Source organism: Ornithodoros turicata, chromosome 9 (assembly GCF_037126465.1).
Source record: "Ornithodoros turicata isolate Travis chromosome 9, ASM3712646v1, whole genome shotgun sequence".
NCBI lineage: Eukaryota > Metazoa > Arthropoda > Arachnida > Ixodida > Argasidae > Ornithodoros > Ornithodoros turicata.
This window is the reverse complement of record NC_088209.1, coordinates 30,924,790-30,951,431: the sequence shown is the minus strand read 5'-3', so window position 1 is coordinate 30,951,431 and position 26,642 is coordinate 30,924,790. Positions and strand designations below refer to the sequence as shown.

At 43.8% G+C, this 26,642-nt stretch overlaps 1 protein-coding gene and 2 long non-coding RNA genes across 5 annotated transcripts in view; 1 reads left to right on the top strand and 2 right to left on the bottom strand.

Moving 5' to 3' along the window:
- Positions 1–4,236: 4,236 nt before the first annotated feature.
- On the bottom strand, positions 4,237–5,766 carry LOC135367882 (uncharacterized). Its single transcript, XR_010414563.1, has 3 exons — positions 5,671–5,766; positions 4,366–4,603; positions 4,237–4,260 (listed from the first exon to the last, which is right to left on the bottom strand). It is a non-coding gene; the product is annotated as an uncharacterized LOC135367882 (long non-coding RNA).
- Positions 5,767–7,309: 1,543 nt separating this feature from the next.
- On the top strand, positions 7,310–8,127 carry LOC135367881 (uncharacterized). Its single transcript, XR_010414562.1, has 2 exons — positions 7,310–7,417; positions 7,565–8,127. It is a non-coding gene; the product is annotated as an uncharacterized LOC135367881 (long non-coding RNA).
- Positions 8,128–20,041: 11,914 nt separating this feature from the next.
- LOC135368610 (cell adhesion molecule DSCAM-like) overlaps positions 20,042–26,642 on the bottom strand; it is a 208,885-nt gene continuing 202,284 nt past the window's right edge. For 2 of the 3 annotated variants that reach the window (XM_064602002.1, XM_064602001.1), the window contains 7 exons: positions 26,181–26,279; positions 25,880–26,065; positions 24,234–24,527; positions 22,765–22,938; positions 22,320–22,481; positions 21,741–21,898; positions 20,042–20,877 (listed from right to left, as the gene is read on the bottom strand). In XM_064602002.1, coding sequence (XP_064458072.1) covers positions 20,752–20,877; positions 21,741–21,898; positions 22,320–22,481; positions 22,765–22,938; positions 24,234–24,527; positions 25,880–26,065; positions 26,181–26,279 — 1,199 coding nt within the window. In that variant the 3' untranslated portion in view covers positions 20,042–20,751. The remainder of the gene's footprint in view (positions 20,878–21,740; positions 21,899–22,319; positions 22,482–22,764; positions 22,939–24,233; positions 24,528–25,879; positions 26,066–26,180; positions 26,280–26,642) is intronic. The other variant, XM_064602003.1, reaches the window with a different exon arrangement.

Below are 26,642 nucleotides of genomic sequence, written 5' to 3'. Positions count from 1 at the left end.
TTTTGAATATGTGTGCTTAGTTTTAGCTCAATAGAAGCATTTTTATTGTTTCACTGATTATAGAAAAGAAGGCAAGGCTCACCTCTTGGTGTTTTCTCAGGCCAAATTTTGGTGGTTGTTTTTCCTGTACCATTCCACCTGCATAATAAGAAGCACCTTTTTTAATATAGTGTGCTTAGTTTCTAGCTCAATAGGAGCATTTTTATTGTTTCACTGATTATAGAAAAGAAGGCAAGGCTCACCTCTTGGTGTTTTCTCATGCCAAATTTTGGTGGTTGTTTTTCCTGTACAATTCCACCTGCATAATAAGAAGCACCTTTTTTAATATAGTGTGCTTAGTTTCTAGCTCAATAGGAGCATTTTTATTGTTTCACTGATTATAGAAAAGAAGGCAAGGCTCACCTCTTGGTGTTTTCTCAGGCCAGATTTTGCTGGTTGTTTTTCCTGTACCATTCCACCTGCATAATAAGGAGCACCTTTTTTGAATGTGTGTGCTTAGTTTTAGCTCAATAGGAGCATTTTTATTGTTTCACTGATTATAGAAAAGAAGGTAAGGTTCACCTCTTGGTGTTTTCTCAGGCCAAATTTCGGTGGTTTTTCCTGTACCACTCCACCTGCATAATAAGGAGCACCTTTTTTGAATATGTGTGCTTAGTTTTAGCTCAATAGAAGCATTTTTATTGTTTCACTGATAATAGAAAAGAAGGTAAGGCTCACCTCTTGGTGTTCCCTCAGGCCAAATTTCGGTGGTTGTTTTTCCTGTACCATTCCACCTGCATAGTAAGGAGCACCTTTTTTTGAATATGTGTGCTTAGTTTTAGCTCAATAGTTGCATTTTTATTGTTTCATTGATTATAGAAAAGAAGGTATGGCTCACCTCTTGGTGTTTTCCCAGGCCAAATTTCGCTGGTTGTTTTTCCTGTGCTATTCCACCTGCATAATAAGGAGCACCTTTTTTTTTGAATGTGTGTGCTTCGTTTTAGCTCAATAGGAGCATTTTTATTGTTTCACTGATTATGGAAAAGAAGGTAAGGCTCACCTCTTGGTGTTTTCTCAGGCCAAATTTTGCTGGTTGTTTTTCCTGTACCATTCCACCTGCATAATAAGGAGCACCTTTTTTGAATGTGTGTGCTTCGTTTTAGCTCAATAGTTGCATTTTTATTGTTTCACTGATTATAGAAAAGGTAAGGTTCACCTCTTGGTGTTTTCTCAGGCCAAATTTCGGTGGTTTTTCCTGTACCATTCCACCTGCATAATAAGGAGCACCTTTTTTTTGAATGTGTGTGCTTCGTTTTAGCTCAATAGGAGCATTTTTATTGTTTCACTGATTATAGAAAAGGTAAGGTTCACCTCTTGGTGTTTTCTCAGGCCAAATTTTGCTGGTTGTTTTTCCTGTACCATTCCACCTGCATAATAAGGAGCACCTTTTTTTTGAATGTGTGTGCTTCGTTTTAGCTCAATAGGAGCATTTTTATTGTTTCACTGATTATAGAAAAGGTAAGGTTCACCTCTTGGTGTTTTCTCAGGCCAAATTTCGCTGGTTGTTTTTCCTGTACCATTCCACCTGCATAATAAGGAGCACCTTTTTTGAATGTGTGTGCTTAGTTTTAGCTCAATAGGAGCATTTTTATTGTTTCACTGATTATAGAAAAGGTAAGGTTCACCTCTTGGTGTTTTCTCAGGCCAAATTTCGGTGGTTTTTCCGGTACCATTCCACCTGCATAATAAGGAGCACCTTTTTTTTGAATGTGTGTGCTTCGTTTTAGCTCAATAGGAGCATTTTTATTGTTTCACTGATTATGGAAAAGAAGGTAAGGCTCACCTCTTGGTGTTTTCTCAGGCCAAATTTCGCTGGTTGTTTTTCCTGTACCATTCCACGTGCATAATAAGGAGCACCTTTTTTTTGAATGTGTGTGCTTCGTTTTAGCTCAATAGCAGCATTTTTATTGTTTCACTGATTATAGAAAAGAAGGTAAGGTTCACCTCTTGGTGTTTTCTCAGGCCAAATTTCGGTGGTTTTTCCTGTACCATTCCACCTGCATAATAAGGAGCACCTTTTTTGAATATGTGTGCTTAGTTTTAGCTCAATAGTTGCATTTTTATTGTTTCACTGATTATAGAAAAGAAGGTAAGGCTCACCTCTTGGTATTTTCTCAGGCCAAATTTCGCTGGTTGTTTTTCCTGTACCATTCCACCTGCATAATAAGGAGCACCTTTTTTGAATGTGTGTGCTTAGTTTTAGCTCAATAGGAGCATTTTTATTGTTTCACTGATTATAGAAAAGGTAAGGTTCACCTCTTGGTGTTTTCTCAGGCCAAATTTCGGTGTTTTTTCCTGTACCATTCCACCTGCATAATAAGGAGCACCTTTTTTTGAATGTGTGCGCTTCGTTTTAGCTCAATAGGAGCATTTTTATTGTTTCACTGATTATAGAAAAGAAGGTAAGGCTCACCTCTTGGTGTTTTCTCAGGCCAAATTTTGCTGGTTGTTTTTCCTGTACCATTCCACCTGCATAATAAGGAGCACCTTTTTTTTGAATGTGTGTGCTTCGTTTTAGCTCAATAGGAGCATTTTTATTGTTTCACTCATTATAGAAAAGGTAAGGTTCACCTCTTGGTGTTTTCTCAGGCCAAATTTTGCTGGTTATTTTTCCTGTACCATTCCACCTGCATAATAAGGAGCACCTTTTTTTTGAATGTGTGTGCTTCGTTTTAGCTCAATAGGAGCATTTTTATTGTTTCACTGATTATAGAAAAGGTAAGGTTCACCTCTTGGTGTTTTCTCAGGCCAAATTTCGCTGGTTGTTTTTCCTGTACCATTCCACCTGCATAATAAGGAGCACCTTTTTTTTGAATGTGTGTGCTTCGTTTTAGCTCAATAGGAGCATTTTTGTTTCACTGATTATAGAAAAGAAGGTAAGGCTCACCTCTTGGTGTTTTCTCAGGCCAAATTTTGCTGGTTGTTTTTCCTGTACCATTCCACCTGCATAATAAGGAACACCTTTTTTTTGAATGTGTGTGCTTCGTTTTAGCTCAATAGGAGCATTTTTATTGTTTCACTGATTATAGAAAAGGTAAGGTTCACCTCTTGGTGTTTTCTCAGGCCAAATTTCGCTGGTTGTTTTTCCTGTACCATTCCACCTGCATAATAAGGAGCACCTTTTTTTTGAATGTGTGTGCTTCGTTTTAGCTCAATAGGAGCATTTTTATTGTTTCACTGATTATAGAAAAGGTAAGGTTCAGCTCTTGGTGTTTTCTCAGGCCAAATTTCGCTGGTTGTTTTTCCTGTACCATTCCACCTGCATAATAAGGAGCACCTTTTTTTTGAATGTGTGTGCTTCGTTTTAGCTCAATAGGAGCATTTTTATTGTTTCACTGATTATAGAAAAGAAGGTAAGGCTCACCTCTTGGTGTTTTCTCAGGCCAAATTTTGCTGGTTGTTTTTCATGTACCATTCCACCTGCATAATAAGGAACACCATTTTTTTGAATGTGTGTGCTTCGTTTTAGCTCAATAGGAGCATTTTTATTGTTTCACTGATTATAGAAAAGGTAAGGCTCACCTCTTGGTGTTTTCTCAGGCCAAATTTTGCTGGTTGTTTTTCCTGTACCATTCCACCTGCATAATAAGGAACACCTTTTTTTTGAATGTGTGTGCTTCGTTTTAGCTCAATAGGAGCATTTTTATTGTTTCACTGATTATAGAAAAGGTAAGGTTCACCTCTTGGTGTTTTCTCAGGCCAAATTTTGCTGGTTGTTTTTCCTGTACCATTCCACCTGCATAATAAGGAGCACCTTTTTTTTTTTGAATGTGTGTGCTTCGTTTTAGCTCAATAGGAGCATTTTTATTGTTTCACTGATTATAGAAAAGAAGGTAAGGCTCACCTCTTGGTGTTTTCTCAGGTCAAATTTTGCTGGTTGTTTTTCCTGTACCATTCCACCTGCATAATAAGGAGCACCTTTTTTTTTGAATGTGTGTGCTTCGTTTTAGCTCAATAGGAGCATTTTTATTGTTTCACTGATTATAGAAAAGAAGGTAAGGCTCACCTCTTGGTGTTTTCTCAGGTCAAATTTTGCTGGTGGTTTTTCCTGTACCATTCCACCTGCATAATAAGGAGCACCTTTTTTGAATGTGTGTGCTTAGTTTTAGCTCAATAGGAGCATTTTTATTGTTTCACTGATTATGGAAAAGAAGGTAAGGCTCACCTCTTGGTGTTTTCTCAGGCCAAATTTCGCTGGTTGTTTTTCCTGTACCATTCCACCTGCATAATAAGGAGCACCTTTTTTTTGAATGTGTGTGCTTCGTTTTAGCTCAATAGGAGCATTTTTATTGTTTCACTGATTATGGAAAAGAAGGTAAGGCTCACCTCTTGGTGTTAATAAAGAGTATTATTTCTTACTGAGTATTATTTGCTTAATTTCAGCTCAGTAAGAGCATTTTATTTTTTGACTGAAAAAGGAAAAGAAGGCAATGCTTCCTGAGGACATATTTCGAAGGACCTTCTTCCAGCTCCTTTCCAGTTGCAAAATAAGGAGCATCCTTTTCTGAGTATATGTGGTTAATTTCAGCTCAATAAAAAAGTCCTTCTTTCTGTCCAATTGTACCTGCAAAATGAAGAGCACCTCTGGATACTTATTTTTATTCTGTACTTCAATATCCTTATTATTTCTACTTCCAGAGTTTTCTGTCTGCTGGTACTGCTTCCCGCAAGGGTCCTGACTTTTTATTACTTTTATTAGTTGTGTGACTTTCTGATATGTATCCCATTGTTCAACGATTAGTGTCACCCCTGGCTGATACCCTGTCCACATCTACGCATGCAAGAGTTGATCCAACTCTCGGTTTCCGGATGCCACGAAATACTTCCCGACAAGATGCTGCATTAATTCATCGGATGCGACTCAAACGTGGCTTTTACAGCTCGGGGGCGTTACCGCCTGCGATAAGTTGACACTCCGAGATGCCGTCACTGTGGCGATCTGGAAAATGTAGAACACATGCTTCTCCATCGCCCACACTACCAACTTTTTCGACCACACTCAAAATGCCTCTAAATCGACCAGGCTCCGGCCCTCTCGCTATATGAAGCAAACGCTTGTCCCATGGTCAAATGTAGCCCGCAAACGCTCTTCCCTGGAAGCACCTGCTAACCTTTTGGGAAACTCTATACATTGGTCCTCAGTGTCCGACTCATCAACCAAACCACAGCGAGGAATGGGATTGAGTACCACCCCTGGAATAAACAGCACATTTCCTTGAGTTTGGGGGCTTAACTTGATAGCCCTACTTTCTTAGGTTTCAATTTTGAATTCTGGTTTTGACAGGTGTACTTTTATGGACAGCTACCACGACGTGACACCCTATGACGCATATTGCCCATCCTGACAGCCCTATAAATGACTGCATTTGAGTGCGTTTGGCACAGTGTTACATTATTATTGGCATAAGTTTTATGGTTACGCCTACTATTGGTTTGGTACACAGAGTACTTTCCGAAATGGGATGACCAACGTTGATATGTCAGCATTGGTTCACGTTAGGCTTAGTCTAGACAGCATGTGAACAGGGTATACCTAGCCATTAGGCGAACAAGGGCGATTACGTGCTGGCGTCCGGAAGGCCTTTCGGACCATTCCATGTTCGTTGTGCGAAAAAAATAGCGGGAAAATACCTCTAAACATCAGTGCTTTCCCTGCTGTGCTGGGGGGTGCGCCGAGGCAGTGCAGAGGATTGTTCGCTGTACTACAAACATATGAACTGCGCATGTTCCAACGACCCGTTCTTTGTCAGACTGAAAAAAAAAAGATAACCGAATCGCGCAATACGCCCTGTCAAATCAATTCAGATTACGCACGTCTAGATAACAACCTGACAATGCCCTGTGAAAACTTTCAGGTGAACCCGGGGGCTGATAGCCTGCGTAAAGAGATGGAGCGAAAATGATGGAATGGTTTGTCAGAGCTGAATTTTGCCAAATATGCTTGGCTGTAACATCCCAAGCAGCACAATGTACTGAAAGTCGAGTGCAATAGGGGTGGACGGGTAGGTGGACGGCCTTGAACAGACTCGTGAATCTACAGAACGTTGATAAGACACATACCGTCCACCCCTATTGCACTCGACTTTCAGTACATTGTGCTGCTTGGGATACATTTCCGATGTTTTTGCTCAGCTGGGTTCATTGCAATGACGATGCCAAGAGACGCTGAATGGTTTTCAATGTTCAATTCCGTGCGTGCATCAAGTGTGTATGCGTTATGAGGAAATAAGCAGGCAATAGCCTGATACAGCATACGTACAAGCAATAAGTGCTTCCATGCAGCTACATGAAACATCAAACATTTAGACATCAAACTGGACCAACACACAGCGCCGTAGGACTACGAGTGCATCAAAATAAAGAACCATGGCTATCAGCAATCTGGCCACCATATTACCGGCGCCCTTAGAAACAGTTGGCGAACGGTGTACTAACAGATCCAGATCTGTTTTACGGAGACAAAAGTAGAACGGAGGAAGACAAACAGTGTAAGGATATATGGACTTAGGGGCATTTAATGGCGCCCTAGCTAGCGTCCGTTTGATCTTTTATTTGATACTTCTAGTCTTGTTCGCCCAGGAAAAAAAAAAGTGGGGGGGGGGGGGGGGGGGTAATGACAGTATCGGCTCGCCGTTGTTGTCCACAGAGAAGTGGGCACTGTAACTGTAACGCTAAGCTGGGGAACTGTACGAGTAACAGCCAGTAAGCTGAAGGGTAAGAAAGACTGAGAGCACAGCCACCATCTTCACAATAACGACGGGAAGGGTGGGCTTAAAGAAATAAATAAGAAACACGAACTAAAATCAACCACGCACAATCAGGCAAAGTAGTAGGTAGTAGTGCCCTGCCTTGCCTTCTCGACGTAGGTTCAATACTACAGGAGGTAGTGCTACAGAAAATAAAAATACCTATCACAGACTTATCCTCCATAAGGATGATAGAGCAGTATGATTATCGGCAATTCCTTATGGAAAAATTATGAACTATATAGAAAAATATTATGCATGGTTTGCATCGCTTGGAAACCTAACATTTCACCGTTGGCCAGCCCATAAGGGAATGGGGTGGTACTGCGAGGAGAGCCGTGCGGGCAAAATGGTACGCGCATTTATTCTGAAAAAAAAAAAAAAAATTAGAATTATCGTTTGCTAGATAAGACGCGTAGCGATATGAAGGTGTTATCGCCGATGGCGGTCTCACACGTGCTGTTTCCCTCTTTACTGCGAGGGAACCTGAAGCTTATATAACCCGTAGCGGTACCAGCGCACAAAGGAGAGCCATCCTGACGACCGGTGTGAGCAACATCTCTGCGAGCGGTGAACGGGTACCTTCGGCAGCCGGCAGATTACGACAGTGGTCTACTGCAGGGAACTGCGACGTAAGCGAATAATTCTGCTGCTAGTTAACCTGAGTGTTGCTTGTGTTCTCTGGGCCTGGCTTGTCCAGGGAATATATGATGGGTAGTTGTTAGCGGTTTTCGCTAGTGTTTCATCCTTGTGTTTTGCTTATTTGCTGTTTCCCGCAGTTTGTTTGCTTGCAGGCAATGCTCCCCAAGGGGAACTCCAATTCCCTTGACAGTGCCGTGGACTAACCTGCGCTAGCGGCACAGGACCTGCTACAGCAGGTGACATCACTCGGTACTCTATGCTGTCTCGATAGCACCTCCGCCGTCACCGGACACCCTGCTGCTCTGCCCGAACTTAACGCTACCGACGCTTTCCGGCCACAGCGACCCAGGTCAGAAGATTTCGTCATCGACTCGGACGCTTGCAAAACCGACGAGACCGTCCGGCGTAGAGTATTGTCCGCAACTCCTGCCTGGCTGTCCTTCCCTCTGACATTTTCCACTTGTCAGACGTTTGAAAAGGTGGGAGTGTGGCGATGGCAAGCGTTCATCGCTGATAGTCACCTTAGACGTGTAGTCTCCTTTTGATACTGTGCTGGAACCTGAAGCTTGTTAACCCGTAACGCTGCCAGCGCGGAAAAGAAATGCATCTAACAGTGACTGTTCCCGGCGGCAGCCAGATTACGACGCAGTAGTCTTCTGCAGGAAATGGCAGTGTAAGCAAATAAACATGCTGAACCTGAGCGTTGCTTGTGTTACTGGGGGCTGCAGCTGGACAGCTCGGGACGGGCGCAGGTCCCAAGAACCTACGTAACTGTGCATGGAGCTCGCCTCGGCTCGTTGCTCTTAGTGATTTTTGAGTTTCGATTTCGAGAGACATCCTTACAGTTCCATTCCAGAGCTGCCACCGAAGCTGAGCTCAACCTCACCACTTCTATGTTGCTGAAAGCGAAGACAGGCAAGACTTACCTGTTGATGCTCTGCTGTCAAATTCTGAAGGTCCTTCTTCCATGCTACCTGCGAAATAAAGAGCCCCCCCCCCCTCTATACTGAGTGTGTGTGCTTGCTTAGAGCAATCTAAACTTTCATTTCTTTGCTGAAAGTGTTAAGACAGGCAGGGCTAACCTCGCGGCGACTTCAGATCGGTGATCCTCGTGGAGGGAGACAAAGTAGTGCATGCCTGCTCTTCGTTTTCAGGTGTAGAGCAGTACAGTTTTTGAGATGTGATGTGGGCAGGCATTGCGCTTGTCCCATCCTGCAGTTTGTAATACAAACTACGTCCATAGCTGGCCCTACGGTGTTGCCGAGCTAACGCCGGATGCCTGTGGCGCTTTGCGCTGAAACGTCAGACTTCGTGGCTGGTCATGCTGTTCCGGGAGTTAGCATTACACAATTTCGGAGAGTATTTGCCACAAAACACCCCATTCTAAAAACTGTTTTCAACAGAATACTCACTTTGTAAGGGTGTTTTATGAGGAATACACCGAATTAAAAGGTAATCTCATTACCAACAAATACCGCCGACATTCGTACAAGTCCCATTACCTCTTTCAACAATTTCTGGAATTCGACTTGAGATAGGTAATCCGAGGTGGTGTCCCATTTCTGAGAGAATAGTATTCCACTTGCGAGGGAGAAGGATCAGCAAAGCTGTAAGCCGTTCGTGGGAAATACGCGTCAACGTTTTATTACAGTCTCTCCATGTAAATGAGCTGAGACGCAATTATTTCGAGATTGGCTGCTTGGGTTTATATTATGCGGAACCTTCGAAACCAGTGCAGACGAAACATTAAATTGGTATTTTCACTTCAAAATCCCGGACTCCTCCGCGGCGGCAGTTCTAATTACTGTCCGGTCGTCGTTACGTCAGAACTGCTTAATACGTTATTAAATGTCGGCGGATGAGACATATCGCTAGCACGTGATAATTTGCCGAAGGTCGCGAATATTTTAAACAAAGCTCTATTTGAGTCTAGATATCACATTATTCATTGCCGTATCATTCAACTTTGAGTGACAGGAAGAGTTTGAATAGATAACAATGGCAGACTACCACTTTACTCATTGTTCGTGCCCTTGGGTGCATTGAGGCATGTGTTGTGTGTTCGTCTGTTGTCCGTTTTAGCCTCCCCAAGCAGCACAATGTGCTGAAAGTCGAGTGCAGTGGGGGTGGACGGGTAGGTGGAAGGCCTTGAACAAGACCTGTGAAATTAAAGAACATTGATAAGGCACATACCGTCCACCCTCATTGCACTCGACTTTCAGTACATCGTGCTGCTTGGGTCAGAACCGTTACTTGAATGAACGACAAAAAATTCAGTGGCGATTTAGAGAGAAATGCGTTAGCATTAAGCGCCTCTTCTTGTCTTTTACATTTATGACCCAACGCCCGGCTCCCTTTATATGACGTTAATGACATTTAATTACCTCCGGTAACCTGGGGATACCTTCGGTCATCATTAATTCCATTTAATCTTTCTCTTAATTAAATATATCTTGCATTCAATACCTTTAAGCTCAGCCTTCTTGCTTTAATTACCTCTAATTACTCTTAGACTTAATTACCTTCAACTACTTCAGTTTCATATCATTTACCTTCATTTACATTTACCATCTTACCTCCCCTTTACATCTCCACTTATACCTGTGCCTCGGCAAGGCTTCACAATATCTCTCTCTCACACACACACATAACGCATTAATATGCGCTTATGTTAATTGCCAGCAAAAGGTGTACACTCCTTTCTTTGCACAAATCAGGAGTGATAGCGGTATATTTCTGCGAAATCGTTACCATTCAGCAGCATTTGCTGGAGAAAGACAGGAAAGGGCGCCACGACCATAGGCGAGAGAAAGAAGAAACAAAAAGACGTTCACAATACATGGGTATTTGATGTTGAATGTATCTCGCGATGTCCAGTGTACTATTATATATATAGACAGGCATACTGTTATGAATCCCATCTCACTCATTGCGGTAATCCCTGCCTGCCTTGCGAATACCTTTTCCATCACTTCCAAGCCTACTTCAGCCTCGACAAAAAAGGTGTCTGTACATTTCTCTAGTATACTCAAAATTATGCCATTGTTGTTTAATCTGGGGCAACACCACACAAAACTGTTCTGTTACGTCTTGGACGTAAATGCACGCGCGCACACACTCAATCTCTTTCAGGGTAGCCAAGGATGACCAAATACTTACCACAATCAACATGTTTGCACTCAAATTAGGCAAGCATACAATGTTGCAGTACCGGCTCGACCGATATTACTCCTAATCTTCTTTCCCGATATGCCATTTGAAATTGCACGAACTATACAATTTCTTTGATAGAACTATGGAGCCCAATCCACACGTTTCCTCATCTCTTTCCTAAACAACCTTGATCAACATCATCTGCTGAACACACACAACTACTTGAGGACTTGAGGGGGAACCTGATATCTGCGATCCTGGAGGTCCAGAAGACGTGCGAAGGTGGGTGGCACAGGCAAAGAGCAGGGTGCGTTACGGCCGTGTGATGTCCCTAGCTATGAAGCCAGCGGGAGCCTGGTGTGTCCTCTGCGCTATACGCGATGGAAATCGCTTTCAGGACGGTATAGGATTTTCCTGAGGAGTGGGTGACGGGGTTGAGCGCACGCAAACGTAGCAAGTGTTGATCCGTTTCACGCTCACATGTTTGGCTCGTCACTATGATGAACATCACCCGCGGGTCTCCTAATATACGGCCAAACATAGACGGACTAAAACGACTCTTTTTTTTTTTTCTTAGTTAATATTAGAGCGCACCCATTCAATCTAACTCATTCTACTCACAAGCCTCGCAAACCGCGAATGTACACATTTTTCTCCATACTTCATTTTAAACTGGGCGGCGTTACAACACCTGTGCTTAGATACCGGCTACACCGATGCCAGTTAAACAGAGCACGGCGTGGTATCCAATGCACGCACGAGACTGGAAAGTTGGCCTAATGAAACGCTCGTAACGGCCAAGGTTAACGATACTTCGAGTTTGCTTCGCATTAGACACCGGGTGGAATTCACGTCCACGGTTCCGTGTGGGCGACTCATCTGCAAGTGGACCGGAGTGTAACAGTTCCTCTTGACGAGTGGCCGCAGAGAAAGCTTAATGCGGACGCGGGCGCCAGACAAAGTGGGTCGTCACATTAGCCAGAAATTAACGATCATCCGGAGAATGCAATTGGAGCGCGAGTTTCACTTAAACATAGCTGGCGGACGCTTGCGACGCGCCGTTTTCTGAATTCTAATGAAGGTTACGTCGCAACTGGTTAAGAGACCTCATCCCAATTCCAAACTGTACAATGCCACGGATAAGTGGCTTGGAAAGCAGGAGAAGAAGAGGGAAATACGAGGCATACATGATCGAAAAGAATGAGGCAATTTGAAGAGTGACGTCGCTAATGAAAAATTGGGGATATCCTCCTTCAAAGAATACGATTAATGATTATTGTTGGCGGGCCTTATATTCGTTGTAAGTCCTCAGTTTCCTAACCTCACTGGTCCGTCTCCCAAACAGGGAGATAACGGCTCAATGTGGATAACGGCACGAACGATAACGAGGCGAAACTAATATGCAAACATTACAATAACTGTAACAACTGTTATGTAACTGTTGCATCACAATATGCGAAGCCAAACACAGCAGACAATCGGATACGTTGTTTGTTGTCCCGTCCCTTGCACTCCCCAGACTCAGGAAAATGTTGCTTTCTAATATATATATATATATATATATATATATATATATATATATATTGCACTCGTCAGTGTAATTGCAGCAAAGTCAGTGCATTGCAAATATATATATATGATGAACACAGGAACATCCGTCCCGAGCAATGTCAGTTTAATGAATATCCCTGCCCATGCAAGAGCGTGAGTTCGGTCTCTACGTCGTTACGTCACATATATATGTGTGTGTTATCGGGAGAATACGTCTGAATGATAGACTCCTCCAATTGCTTTTGTGACCAGTCGTGCAGCTGATGCGTCTGCCTGGTTGGACGATGGACACGCATGTCAACATATGATGAGTGAAAACTTGGCAGTATACTTTCTAGATGTAAAGGGAACGTTGACACTCCTAGTCGTATTCGCTATCTCCGAGGACTTTGCTTACAGGTACAAGCGTGATGAACCCTTGAAGGTACGGCCCTACCACAGGGATGCCAGATGAAGGTACAAAGAGGGGGGGGGGGTATGTTTACTAGAAAGAAAAGACAAGGAAGAAAAAGAAAAAAGGAAATATGCCGGCTTGCTATTAAAAAAAACTAAAAACTAAACATAAACGAAAGGGCAAAGAAAGAAAAACTGCCAGTGCAGCATAGGCACGACATGACGGTCAGAGGGCGGACGCAAGGGGCTCTATGCTGTCTAATGCTTGGTGGCTGCTTTTCGTGCTGTTACACGCTGAGGTGTGAGCCGCACTTCTACTGGTTACATGGAGTCTGGAAAGCATTGCATGGAGTCTGCAAAGTCGTGTATTTTTAATGAGCTGATAAGCGAAGGATGTTTTCCTGATGAATTAAAAATTGCCAAGGTCTGCCCTATTTTTAAAAAAGGTAGTAGAGTACAACCGGAGAATTACAGGCCAATATCTATCTTGCCCACACTTGCTAAAATATTTGAACGTCTACTGCTTACTAGACTTGAGGACTTTTTTCAGAAACACAATTTATTGTCAGACTTTCAGTTTGGATTCCGTAGAAATAAATCAACGGAATTGGCTGCCCTCTCCATTAGTGAACTAATTAAACGTAATATAGAATCAAAATTGTTAACCATGGGCGTTTTTGTGGATCTTAAAAAAGCGTTCGACACTATAGATCATTCTCTATTGTGCATAAAATTGGAACGCTATGGAGTCCGTGGCGTCGCTCACAGTTTAATACGTAATTATCTCCGGAATCGAAGACAATTTGTACAACTCGGGGAAACGTCTTCATTTCTTGGGTCCAATTCTACTGGTGTTCCACAAGGATCCATTTTGGGACCGTTTTTATTTCTTGTTTACATAAACGACTTGGCTTCATACCTTAACTCTCAAACAATCTTATATGCAGATGACACATCAATCTTTGTTGAGAGTCATGACGTTGTGGACTTGTATGCAAAAGCTAATAACGTTCTTTTAAGGTTAAACACCTGGTTAACTTACAATCAACTCGTAGTCAGTCCAGCCAAATCATCCTATGTCTTATTCAAGCCACCACAAGTGCACATTCGATCACACGGGATATCTCTGGCCCTAGGTGCACATATCATTGAGAGACGTTCGTCAGTTAAACTGTTAGGCTTAGTGTTTGATGAACATCTCTCATGGCATGAACATATTTCGCACATCTGTCAAAAAATATACTCAGGTATATATGCTATTGTCAAACTTCGATATCTCTTTCCCTTATCAGTTCTCAGAACAGTATACATGTCACATATTCAAAGTTATATATATTATGGCATTGAATGTTATGCATTGACATACCGGTCCACGACACATCCAGTGCGCATAGCCCAGAATAAGGCGCTTCGTGCCATGTTATCGCTATCGCCTCAAGAAAGTGTCTCTTTTGTATATCATGTTTTCAATATACCGTCGGTTCAGGTTTTGCTTATGCGTAGATTGTGTGTAATTGTTTTCAAACTGCGGCACAGTCTAATTTCCGTACCGTTTGTAAGTTTACAGGCCAAGACCTGCGTAATCCCATTAAGGAATCAGGGATCATTTGTCTTGACTTTGCCTAGTATTCGAACCAACTATGGCTACTTTTCTTTCCAGTATTTCGCGGCCAAAGTTTGGAACTCGCTTCCACCTTATATTCATACTTGTAATTCGTTAGTGGTTCTCAGGAAGATGATTCATGATTATTTCATGGGTGAAAGCGCTGTGTAATTGTCGTTGGTGCTTTACATATCAGGTGTTGACTCTTCATGTTGTTGATATTGGTGTTTTCTTCTTTGATTGAAAGGTCCTGGTCCTGTATGAGTCGTTTGTAATACTAATTATTTTTTATTTTTTATTTTGTGTTTCCTAGCGATCACTGTCGTATGTCAGCTTGAGTTGTATTCATACAATATTGGATCAATTCCACGCCTATGGCGTTTGATCCTTCTAATTCGTGCCGTATAATGCATTCAATTTCTTTACCCCATTTTGTATGGCATTACCTCTGTACAAGCTGTAAAATAAAACATTTGAACTGAACTGAACTGAACATTGACGAGGAGCGCGTTTCCAAAGTGAGTATACATGTATTCACAAGTGCTACAAGACAACGTTCTTTCCTTTCGCAAGAAGCGGCGTTCGCATTTCGAGTCTCACATCAAGCCACAAAGTGTGTCTCGCCGGTGATGTTTTGGGTACATTGCAGACGATGTCGGGACTTCAGTCGTTTCGGTACCGCATGTACTACTACACATCAGATAAAGCGTTACGTTCACGAAAGGGAGCTAATAATAAAAACATTAAGTGAGAGCAATAAGCTATAGCGCAAAGGTGTTTTTCTTATGCTAATGCTCTTGACGTCTTTCTTCTGCGTTCATATAAAATATAGGCTTCTTGCATTCATCAGCCTTGCCACTTTCACATAGAAAGATAGTCGCAATCATTTCGTGTTGGCCGACAACCTTCGTTTTTTTATTTCTCTCTCTCTCTCTCACTTCCTGTTCTTTCCCAATAGCCTACATAATCCCCTAAAGAGATTAATGTTTTCATGATCTAATCCTATCCCGACAATATTAAGATACTTCTTTTTGCTGCACTATGCACACGAGCATTTGCTTCGAGTTCGCTTTTGTGCCTAATTATGCAAAACTTTCCTCTTACATCCTTCTACGTAAATGAGCACTAAATCTCTATCGCTAAAGGCTTTCGAGTCTCGCTGATAAGGTACCGGAAAAAAAAGGAGAGAGAGAGAGAGAGAGAGAAAATCGTAAGCTTCATCATCTTGTCAGCATTTCTTTTAGCAAGGAGAGCAGAACTAGTCAGTTTCATAAACCAGAAGGCCCACTGCGGAAACGAAATGGGCAAGCAGCAAGACTCAAGGAGTTTTAATTGGTCGTAAGTCGTTCACGAAAACGCTTCTGAAAACATAAAACGCCAATCTTGTTCCACGCCATCATCCGGCAGCGCAATTTGCAACCGGGGTGATTGTAGTCTCCAACGTCCATGAAACGGGGACATAACACACCAAGTTTCCAGTCGTGCCCGTCAATTCGCAACGAATCATGCTCTCAGAATTGTGTTCAATACGAAAACACGGCATACGAACGATCAGTAAATAGCAATGAAGAGAGAGAGAGAGAAACAAAGAAGCCAGCAACGTCATACCAAAAGCGAAAGCATGAGGGCATAAATGTAACTTACTTGCTATGTACCGCCATAGCGCGATAAACACATTATTCATACCAAAGTTCACACCGGGGCCCAGTTTCTCGCTCCAGGCAACCGTAGCAGATATATAATGGCTGCGACACCTTTGCTTAATTATGAATCCTCACCTCTCACGGAATATTACAATGCATCACGCATAGCGTGGGATAGTAAGCGAATAAGTTGTTTACTGCATGAAATTCCCTATATTTTCCAGCACGAAAGTTTGTCTCTGGGGAACCGAAAGGTATTGCATGCATACCGAGAAGTTTGGGTGGAATGGGCTTAAAATACCTCCCTGGACTCATTTATGCGGGATACATTACCGTACCTCGAATAGAGCGTGTGCTAGAGCGCTTTTCTATTGTTCTGGGCGTTATCGGACATTTTGTGCGCACTTTGGGAAGCCTACGTAGTCGATGGGAGTTTTTAGTAGACTGGAACGTGTTCACAATAACGGGGAAACATTTGTGTCGGTTCTTAATCCTTTCAACCAGCGGGAGTGCAGTGTGTCCAGTGAGGAGACGTAGCAGGTGTCGTTCTGTCTCCTGTTTTCCTAGTATTTGGACAGGAGGTTCCCGCGCCTCTGCAAAGAGGAATCCTGTCCCTACAGTCCTAGGCACTCCGAGGCATATTCGCAGGCGCAAGTTTGTTTGCAAGCTCAAGTTTGTGCTGCAAGTTTGTCGCTTGGGTTTTGGAGGGGCGGTGTAGGTGCAGAATGCTGCAGGCTAGGGTTTGTCGAATTAATCGAGAGTGTATAGAGCGGAGTGCTTTTCCGTTGCCTTTGTGGTGACCACCCTGCATCTTCATCACGTTGGTGCATCTCTTAGTGGTGTTTGTGAGGGCTATTACCTCTTCTGCCCAAGTGGGGTTGCTGTCCACCACGACGCCAAGAAACTTGCGCTTTCGTACTCGTTGTGTCGGCCGTCCGTAGACGGCAAGGCGAAAGTCCTTGATCCTTTTCCGAGTAAAAAGTAAATAGACTTTCTTCGATTGATACATCCATAGCTCGTTCTTCAAGAACATCGATCAACATCAAGGCAATCGTCATTATAGCATGATGTGACTATACTGACGGCATGGTCACGTTGCACGTTGGATGGTTTTGATGTTTCTTCCACTGGTCCAAATGCTGATAATAATGATATATGCACGCATATATAGTGAACCTGGCTTGTATTCATCCCCTTCGGGAGTAAATGCCCCAATTCTTCCCTTTGTGGAGTAAGTGCACCAATTCGTCCCCTTGGGGAGTAAGTACGCCATTTAGTCCCTTTGGGGAGTAAATACACCAATTACTCCATTTGGGGAGTAAATGACCAAATTCGTCCTTTTCGGAAGTAAGTACTTGCATTCGTCCCTTTGAGCAGTAAGTGCCCCAATTCGTCCCTTTGGGAGTAAATGCACTAATTACTGCATTTGGGGAGTAAGTGCCCCAATTCTTCCATTTGGGGAGTAAGTACTTGCATTCGTCCCTTAGGAGAGTAATGCAACAATTCGTCCCTTTGGGGAGTAAATGCCCCAATTAGTCCTCTTGGGAATAAATGCACCAATTACTTCATTTGGGGAGTAAATGGGCCAATTCGTCCCTTTTGGGAGTAAATGTCCAATTAGTCCCCTTGGGGAGTAAATGGGCAAATTTGTTCTTTTCGGGAGCAAGTACTTGCATTCATCCCGTTCGGGAGTAAATGCACCAATTCGTCCCTCTGAGGGAGTAATTGGGCCAATTCGTCCCTTTGGGGAGTTTACTTGTGGGAATGAGGAATCGAGTCAGGATTTCCCAAAAGGCAGGAGCAGAAGGCTGTTTATTGCATCAGCCGTCAGGTCCGAAAACTGAGATCCGAATGATCGAAGAATCTCAAGCTCGCGCAGTGCGATGCTGGAGGCGCGACCACTTCGTCGTCCGCCGTGGGGCGCTACAGGCCTTCCCCCCTCTCCCCCGCTGAAAACTGCGAGAAGCAGTCGGACCAACTGACGTTCTTTGGTGTTCCTGAAGGGGAACCAACCAGAGGCAGCGACGTCGAAGGTGGCGGGCACATGCCGGTGCTGGTGGGCAGAGGAATCGATGAGACGGTCGTGTCCTCGAGGAACGCGGATTTGAGGCGGTCGATGCTTCCTTTCCGTTAACGGAGAAGCGGAACGTCTTGTCAGATCTTTGGAGGACGGGGTGGGAGCCGGAATAGGGTGGGCACAATGACTTCCGAAGGCCACCGGACCGGAGGGACACATGGGTGGCAGTGGCCAGCTCCTGGGGAATATAGAGACGGTTGGATGATGAGGTACGGGTCGGCACCGGACGGAGGGTGTCGAAGACGTGCTGCAGGCGATCGAGGAGCTGAGGCGCCGTTGGGGATCTTTCCTGTGCGGCCAGAAACTCGCCGGGGATCCCAAGGAGCAGCCGTAGACAAGCTGCGCGGAGCTGCAACCGAGGTAGTCTTTAAGGCGGTGGGGATGCCAAGCAGCACGAGGGGCAAAATGGCGGTCCAATGTGCACAGCAATCATGCGCCATCAAAGCAGCTTTCAGGTGGCGGTGCAACCTTTCCACTAAACTGTTCGAGGAAGGGTGATACGAAGTCGCACGTAGTCGTGTTATGCCCAGGAGATTGGTGAAGGCGGCTAAAAGACCACTTTCGAACTGCGCCCCCTGTCGGTGGTGACGCAGGATGGGACGCCGAAGCGGGACACCCAAGCGGTGAGGGAAGTGGAGGCGACGGTCTCTGCTGTGTGTCTGTCTCTGCTCTGCGGTCTGTCCGCCATTGGCGCGGCTTCTGGCCATCTGGTATACCGGCCGACTATAGTCAGGAGATACCGACGTCCACCAGAGCGGGGAAAGAGGTCCCACGATGTCCATTTGGAGAGAATCGAAACGGGCATCGGGCAGGGCGAACATGCCGAGCGGCGTGACATTATTTTCGACCGTTGACAAGCCAGGCAGGCTCTGACCCATGAACGTATGTCTGAATTCATCGATGGCCAGACGTAACGCACTGCAATGAGACGCTGGGTAAGATGGACGTCGGGATGAGACAGACCGTGCAGGGCGTTGGAGATCGCGCGGCGGTAGACGGATGGAACGAAGGGCCGCTGGCGGCCTGTGGATACGTCGCTACAGAGCGGGAGGTCCGCGGCGTTTTCCCCCATTGGAATACACATGACATTGACGTGACCCGAGCGTCGGCTCGAAGTATCTGAAAGTTCGAATTAAGAGAGTTCGAATTAACGGGGTTGCGCTGTAGTGGATACTGAAAACTTCCCATCATCGTGTACGGCTCGCGTCAAAGTTAACTTCAACACCGAGCCACCTTGGCAGTGCCTAGCAGAAAATGCAAATGGAAAAGAAAAAGAAAAGAAGAAATGTAAACAGATGACCAAAACACCATCCGCCGTTGTTTCTACTAAGCACTACCAGACTCCGCAGGCCGGAATGGCGTTCACGTTAAATCTGATGCGAGCTGTATGATCCTGCATTCAAAACTGATGTTATGAACTCTTTAACAGCGAGAGCTGTATATGCCGAGTTTAGCATCTGATAGAGTGCGTGCGCTGTCCGTCGCGAGCAGCGCGCTGCGAAGGTTGGGTGATGTAACCTTGGGCGTCACGTGGTGTGTGGCAAATATAGACTTTAGTATTGTCTCTTAAGTCACACAACCAACATGCAGGACGGGCTCTTGTATGGATTACGTTCTGGCCCGCCTCCCTTGTTTTGCGTATTTGCAATACGAAATCGTTGAGAAAAGATTGTAAACATTCCTAAACATCCGAACAGGGTTCGAGTTGCAATACATTTGTAAGAGATGATGTTGAAATATTAATGTATTATGTTTAAAAAAAGAAACTCTAAAACACTGTTAAAGTCTGGCCACAATGCGTAGCGACACAGCCGTCGTTGTATTTCAGCTGCTTGCACCAAAGTTTGCACAGCTACTCGGAGTTTACTTTCTGTTCATCTGGCTTGTATAATTAGCCTTCTAACCTCAAGAAGGGGGGAAGCCACAGCATAGTCAAAGACGTCATCACTGAGGAGATAACAAAAGTATTCCCAAATGACTTCTGCAGCTCGATTATCAAGCAGTGCTACACTTCAATTTTTGGTATTTTATGATGGGTTTCAAGAACTAATGGCCTGGAAAACCGTCCTTCTGTGCCTTGTCATTATGGAGAAAATATAGTGTTTTGATTTGACCTCTGTTGACACTTACCCTATGCTTATCAGGTACTCACCAGGTTCACCAAAGAGAAAGTTGACGATGAACACGAGGCACATAACATCAACTGTGGGCTTTATTTCACACCCATCAAGGGATTTGTGTTCTCCATTCCCTTTCTGTGACATTCTGCTAGAGTGCATGCAATGTCCTTCAGTCTTATATTTCTTCATTGTGACGACCACATGGCTTTTTCCCATCAGGAACACTTCCATCGCAGTCCTGTTTCTGTGTTCCCTTTACTACAGCAACCGACGATCCTCTTGGTTGAGCAGACGTTCTTCACATTGATAGTACACAATGCCAGAGAAACTTCAAAGCACAGATGGATGTACGAGTATGTTAGTGAATCACAGTGGGCATGCCACGGAACATCTCAAAACATTTCCGCAACATCAGGAATATGAGATAACCTTTCTCGTATCCGCAAAATTTACCTGGCTCTTGTCTTGCGCAACACAGGGTGTGAGTACGCCACGCACCCTTCTGGGTGATAACGTCCGTGAATACAAACATGAATACCTGGTGAGTTCTGGACAACACCTGTGGACGTCTCAGTATTAACAGTCCATGCCTTGCCCATCATCGTCATGGGAGCAGCGGAATGTCACGTTCAAATGTTCTAGACGGAGCACTGAAGGTGTGTAAAATGTTGGCGGCTTTACGATGTCCCCCGCCCGAACCACTGGGAACTTCTCTTTCTGTATCGAGAGCACCGTTGAAGCATGGACACTCATCTTGAATGCATTTCGGACCATGGAGTGACCGTCAAGCGTCAACGTCAACGTGGTCTTTCCTGGAAGGCAGCGGGGTAATTCCATTGGGCTCGTAGGCATTCAACTTCACAGTTAAAGGCTCATAAGGTCGTTCCCGTTGCTTCTGGTGTGACAGGCTCTGTAATCACACGGCATGACTGACAGGGTCGGCAATGTGTACACACAGTTTTATAGACAACGAGTGTATTAAGTAGTTGGAGTAGAACCAAAAGAGCAATATCCACTGAACAGTCAAAAACGATTTATGTGTCCCCTGCAGCTCAAGTCAAACCCTTAGCTTTAATATAAGAGAAAAGAAAATATAACAAAATCCAGTACTGCTTGATATTGTAATATCAAAGTATGTGCTAGCGTAACCTCTCTACACAGAGATCAAAACTAAAGCCTTGGGATTGAGTGTCGTCAATATATTGAACAGTCACGGCTCACAGCCTCGAGCTTTTACTTTGCTAGATTTTCCAGCTTCCTGCTTTATTTGTGTACACAACTTATGCTTAGTTGATTGTAAACTGAGTTGTCCATATAACACTCTTTCTAAAATATAGTAAAAGAAAGTTGATATGTATGAGCTGAAAGAGGAATGAAGACATCTTCTGTTTCATCAGTAGGCATAATGTGATGTTGCATTGAAAGAACTCATTTCCAGTGTAAGAACACAATGTATTCCTATGTTATGCGGACAAACCAAGATAAACCAGCCAACTAATAAACCAAAATAAAGATGGCTGTGTAGCTCAAATGCACTGTGCAGAGCCCTATGTATTCCTAAACCTTGTTGTTGTTTCTCCTATACCTATAGCCAACAACAACAGCTGTGACATTGCGTTTTTAAATCTACATGTATATGTTACCAGCACATAAATCAACCCGGGCGGGGGGCGAGGCAAATTAATCAGACTGTCGTCTTACGAGTTAGACCATCTTCACCCTAGAGTCAACTGTATGGTATTGAACGTATCAACCAACATCAACATTACCAACCTGTCGACTGATGTAGATATTTGACCCATGTAGCTTCTGGTCAGCGCGTCGATTTAGCGTGCTTGAGTTTGCCTGGTCTTCACATCCACATGCTTGTGATGAATTGCTGTGCCGGATATCATATGGCATGGCATAGGGATGTCGTCCGTCGTCGATTTCTATCAGAAAAAATTAATGCTTAGCTTCTGTCCTCATAGAAAAAACATTCTTCCTCTGTGTCTCTTTTTCGGAGCATGTCATCTCAAAGATATTTCTGGGGAATCATTCTGCATTACATATTCCTGCACATAGGCAAATCATGTCTCCGCTTGCTTGAATTCGTGCAAGTACTAGTTTAGAAGGCCAAACTACAAAATGCTTAATTGACAGGTGAAGATGAAAGAGTGATCATACCGATCATTTACATTTATGGAACTTGCAGTTACCAAAATTCTGAGGTGATGAAATTTCGATACATGTCCCGCAACAGGAGAGCCTACAGCAGAGGGATCCGTACTACTGCGATCTACGGCAGGATATTTGTTATCTATAGGCCTCTACTAGAGCTGACACAGACGTAGGGGTGTGTGCTAACCTTACCAGCCCTCTGTTCGTAAATGGATTGGCTGGCTGTGTATGGAGAGCCAGCATGTGAGCCTGAGCGACGGATTCCTTCCTCGGGTGTGCACTCAGAACCATTGGGCATGTCTTTCATGGCTAAAATTTCTTCAGGATAGTTCCACTGGTACTCAGCTGGGGCACCTGCACATAAATGAGTGAAGTTCAATGAATGAATGAATGAATGGAGTGTTGCAGTCAAAACGTCCAGCGGAGCATTCACTGTACCCAGCACTTCCTGAACAAATATTAACTGGAAATCCACTGACTACACAGTGTACAACATTGCTTTTTCAATGCTGCAGATATGCCCGTGAATCACCGTGAATCAAATCAGTCAGTTAGATGCAGACGAAGAGTGATATTTTAGGCGTGGAAAGAGCAGAGTGTTTAAAGCTCTATGGAAACACATGCACATCATATTAACCTTGTCTATTTGTGGTGCATAGTGACTCCCGAGAGCACAAAATGAATCCTACGATGATGACAACGACGACAACGAAGCTGGATACCAGAACAGGAATCAAAATCTCCAAGTCCGTGACACTTGACAAGGATGTTTTCTTGGAATGAGATGATGTTGCTCCAACGGATGCGATATCTGGAGATTGAATGGAAACAGAATGAGTCACCTATTAATTACTGTAACTTATAGGGCTTTAAGGTGTTGTTAGATACACTCCACTAAAAGTAAAATCACAAGATGGTAGTTGAAGTCGTGATTGCAGACACTGAACTACAAGCCAAGGGTGCACTGTACCCTTTTGCAGATGAAAATGTTCATGAATAATGTCTAAACACACACTATCTTCATATGCTGCTTCTATTTGAAGTTGGGGTGTGCCAATGTTCGAGTTCTCGAATTGGAAACCAATATCAATCATTCGAAGAATATCCCATATCCAATATCTGTTTTCCGAATATTCACCACCCCGAAAGTGGGCTTCACCTGATGATTTCCAGCATGAGGTGAAGCCTCCTTTAGGAAATTGACAGCGCTGCAAGACCAACACAGACGGACCGTTGTTGTTTGGCTTAAGACAACGTTACCCCAAGGTAATTGGTTGTATTTGGTGTATTTCGGCTGAGGAAGAGGCGGCGTCCTTCTAACGTGCACTTCAGCGGTGAGGGTGGGGAATTTTGATTTGATGTTGCCTTTGAATATCTAAGACTTTTTAATGCGGCTCAGCGACAAAAAGGGTGTCTTAAAAATGTCCCTCACATTCAAATTTCAGTAACGCAACTTCCCCAAGCGAGACATACACATTCCAGCAAAGAAGCTAAACGACATTCCTGGCAAAGTTGAGGCACGCAAATTTGTTTCTTTCACAAGTGACCTGTGGATGCTCAGAAACAATTACAGCCTCACCTGTGTAACATGCCACTGTCTGACATCAAATTTTGAAATTGTAAGTGTCGATTCACCTGAAAAGCAGGCAACACTACCCTGCAAAATTAAAGGGTAGTGACTTCTGACAGAATATTTGTGTCTCTCTTTTGTGACGGTTAATGCCAGAAAGCCTACACTAAAGCCACGGTATTTTCCCATAATCTATTCGATATTCGACTTCAAATATTCACATTTGCAAACCCCTAATTTTAAGCTAGACTGAGCACCACCAAGCACAATTGTTGATGAGAGTGGATGACACAAGAGAATGCCATCTAAGCGGTTAAAGCAAATATGATGAATATCTTAAATTTTGCGTCTAAGTTTCAGTTGCGTGGTTTCCTGCATCCGTGCATGAAGTACATACCAGGTAAATACCAAGTGTCAAGTAAAATACAAAATACCAAAACAGTCAAAATACCAAAAATATCAAGTGTGTAGGGGAACAAGATATATTGGCGTTACAGCATGCTGTGCGTACAGGCCGAATAGACGCTCCAACTCACGGGCAGTTCCGTTGTATGTGGTGAACGTATATTGTGCTTCAGTTGCTCCAGCTGTCGATTTTGCGACGACGTGGACGCTGTACGACACTCCAGGCGTAAGGTGTTTGATCAAAAACTGGCTCTGATTTGCAGCTACACTCTCAGCAAGTGTGGTCCAGGGCTGTCCACTTCCATCGCGAATTCTAATGGAGTATTCAAGCAACTCACAACCGCCACTTTTCCAGCTATGCAGATTTAAAGTGGCGTGGTGCTGAGCTGGATGAATGAAGTCGTCTTTGCTTGGGGAGAGTGGAGCTTTGGAAGGGAATGATAAGAATGGGATAGAGCAAGAAAGGTGTTAAACAGTAGTGTTGTAATCGAATCTCGCTGTCTATTTTCCACAGAGGGAAGTGAAGAAAACAGCCAGCGTCCAGAACAGTAATAATATGCAGGAAATGCAACAGTGAAGCCTTCACTGTTGGATTTCCTGCATGTCTGTTTGCTGGTGATACAGTATAGACACTATGGATGACACTCTGGAAGAAAAACGTGAACATGAGTAGAGTCGAGTGACAAAGCGTTATTATTGACAACAAGTAATTCACGAAAAAGCTAATGAATGCCAGCACCAGGGGTTGAACCCGAGCCCTCCTGATCACCAGTCAGAGATGCTACCGTTACACCACACTGGTATATACCTTTACACCGCCCCTGACCAATAGTCAGTAGGGTGCATGTTCAACCCCGGCTGCTGGCACTCATTGACTTTTTCGTGAATTATTTGTTGACTTTGTCCTTTAGGGTCTTGGAGGCTCTATGGTCCCTATGGGTATTTGTCCCTAGATGGAGTTTGCCTCGGATCATTTCCCCATCTATTATTATCCGTATTTGAAAAAAGTGGTTTTCTATCTCTCAAATACCGGAGCAGAGTTATTTTTACTGATAGCGCTATTGTGATCGACACCCTAATACGATGCAGCATAATAATCGTGACTAATGTTGAGAAATTTTCTCTGTGGTGCCTTAGTGTTCTGAAGGATGGCATGAACAAGTCTTCAGGTCATTGCGTGTTGAGTTGGTAAGGCTTAAATGTTGGGTTTATGATAATTGTTCACTCAGCTGCTGCAGTTTACGTCCTGGAGTTTTGCCTAGCATGTTTGCACATTCTTACCATCTTTAGTTTTGCTGTTTTATGTGACAACAGCTAATATTAGTTAACAAACAACATACCAACTGAACAGAGTGGAGCAGTATTCAATTTACATTGATGCCGACACATTATTATTCAATTCTATTAATTACTCAAATTCCAAGGGTGTATTTAGTCATACTTCCTGCAGATTATGTCAGTGGGGCCCGCTTATAGTCCTATTATGTCGCGATATGATTGATGATTGATGATCTTTGTCTTCTGAAAGGAACAATGTGCCAGTAATGGTAAGCACTTTAGGTGGATGGCACATTGAGCAAACATGTGGTACTGTGGAACGCACAAAAAATACCAAACATCTGTCTAATGTGCGGGGGAAACAATTTGAACGAAAATGTTCTTAGGCATTCAACTTGTGTGCAGCAAGTTTTGTTGTCCCATCCAAAACAGAAGACAGTTCTTTATATCTAAGACCTACGCAACCACGCTGCAATCAAAACGAGATAGAAAATTGTACCTGCTCCATCAGTCTTGATTCGGATGACATCACTTGGCTCACTTCTTCCCAAAGAATTATGCGCAGTCATGTAAAATTGATACGTAGTGCCGCACTCCAGTTCACGCACTGTGTATGATGGCTCCACGGTTGATATGGGGGTCTCAAGCCAATGTTCCATATCCTTGCGGCGGTAAAGCATGTACTCTAAACAATGGGTGACGTGGGATGTTAATAAGCAGTCCTTGCAAAATTACTTTCAAGACATTGCAACTTCCACGACTGAGGACACATTAAAATCGCAGCACTATATTAAGGTTACCTGTGACGGGATTGCCGAAGGCCGTCTTTAGGGTCCACCCCAGTGTTACAGAGTCGGCAGTGACGGACATCACCTCCAGAGTAGGCGGGCTGGGTGGTACTGGAAGACAATTTAATTGTAACGGTTTAATATACACTTTAACTGCAAGAATACCCTAATACTGATATGTATTCTACTTTGTGTTGAAATTCTGTCGCTCAATAGGGTGCTGTAAAATATGCTGCACAGCAACAGGAAAGAAGAGATGCAAAATTGCGAAGAATACAATTTGGTGCCGTCACATTTGAAGGATCAGATGAGATGAGGCATTTCTTGAAGGAAAAGAATCTGCTACTTTGGCACAGTGAAGATAAATGCTTCTGAAAGTCCTGAAGCCATGCATAACTGTGTCCAAGATGTTCAGTACCCTTTAAGGAGGCTACCACAATAGCTCCGGACGTGTTCCTGCTACCTCACTCTCTC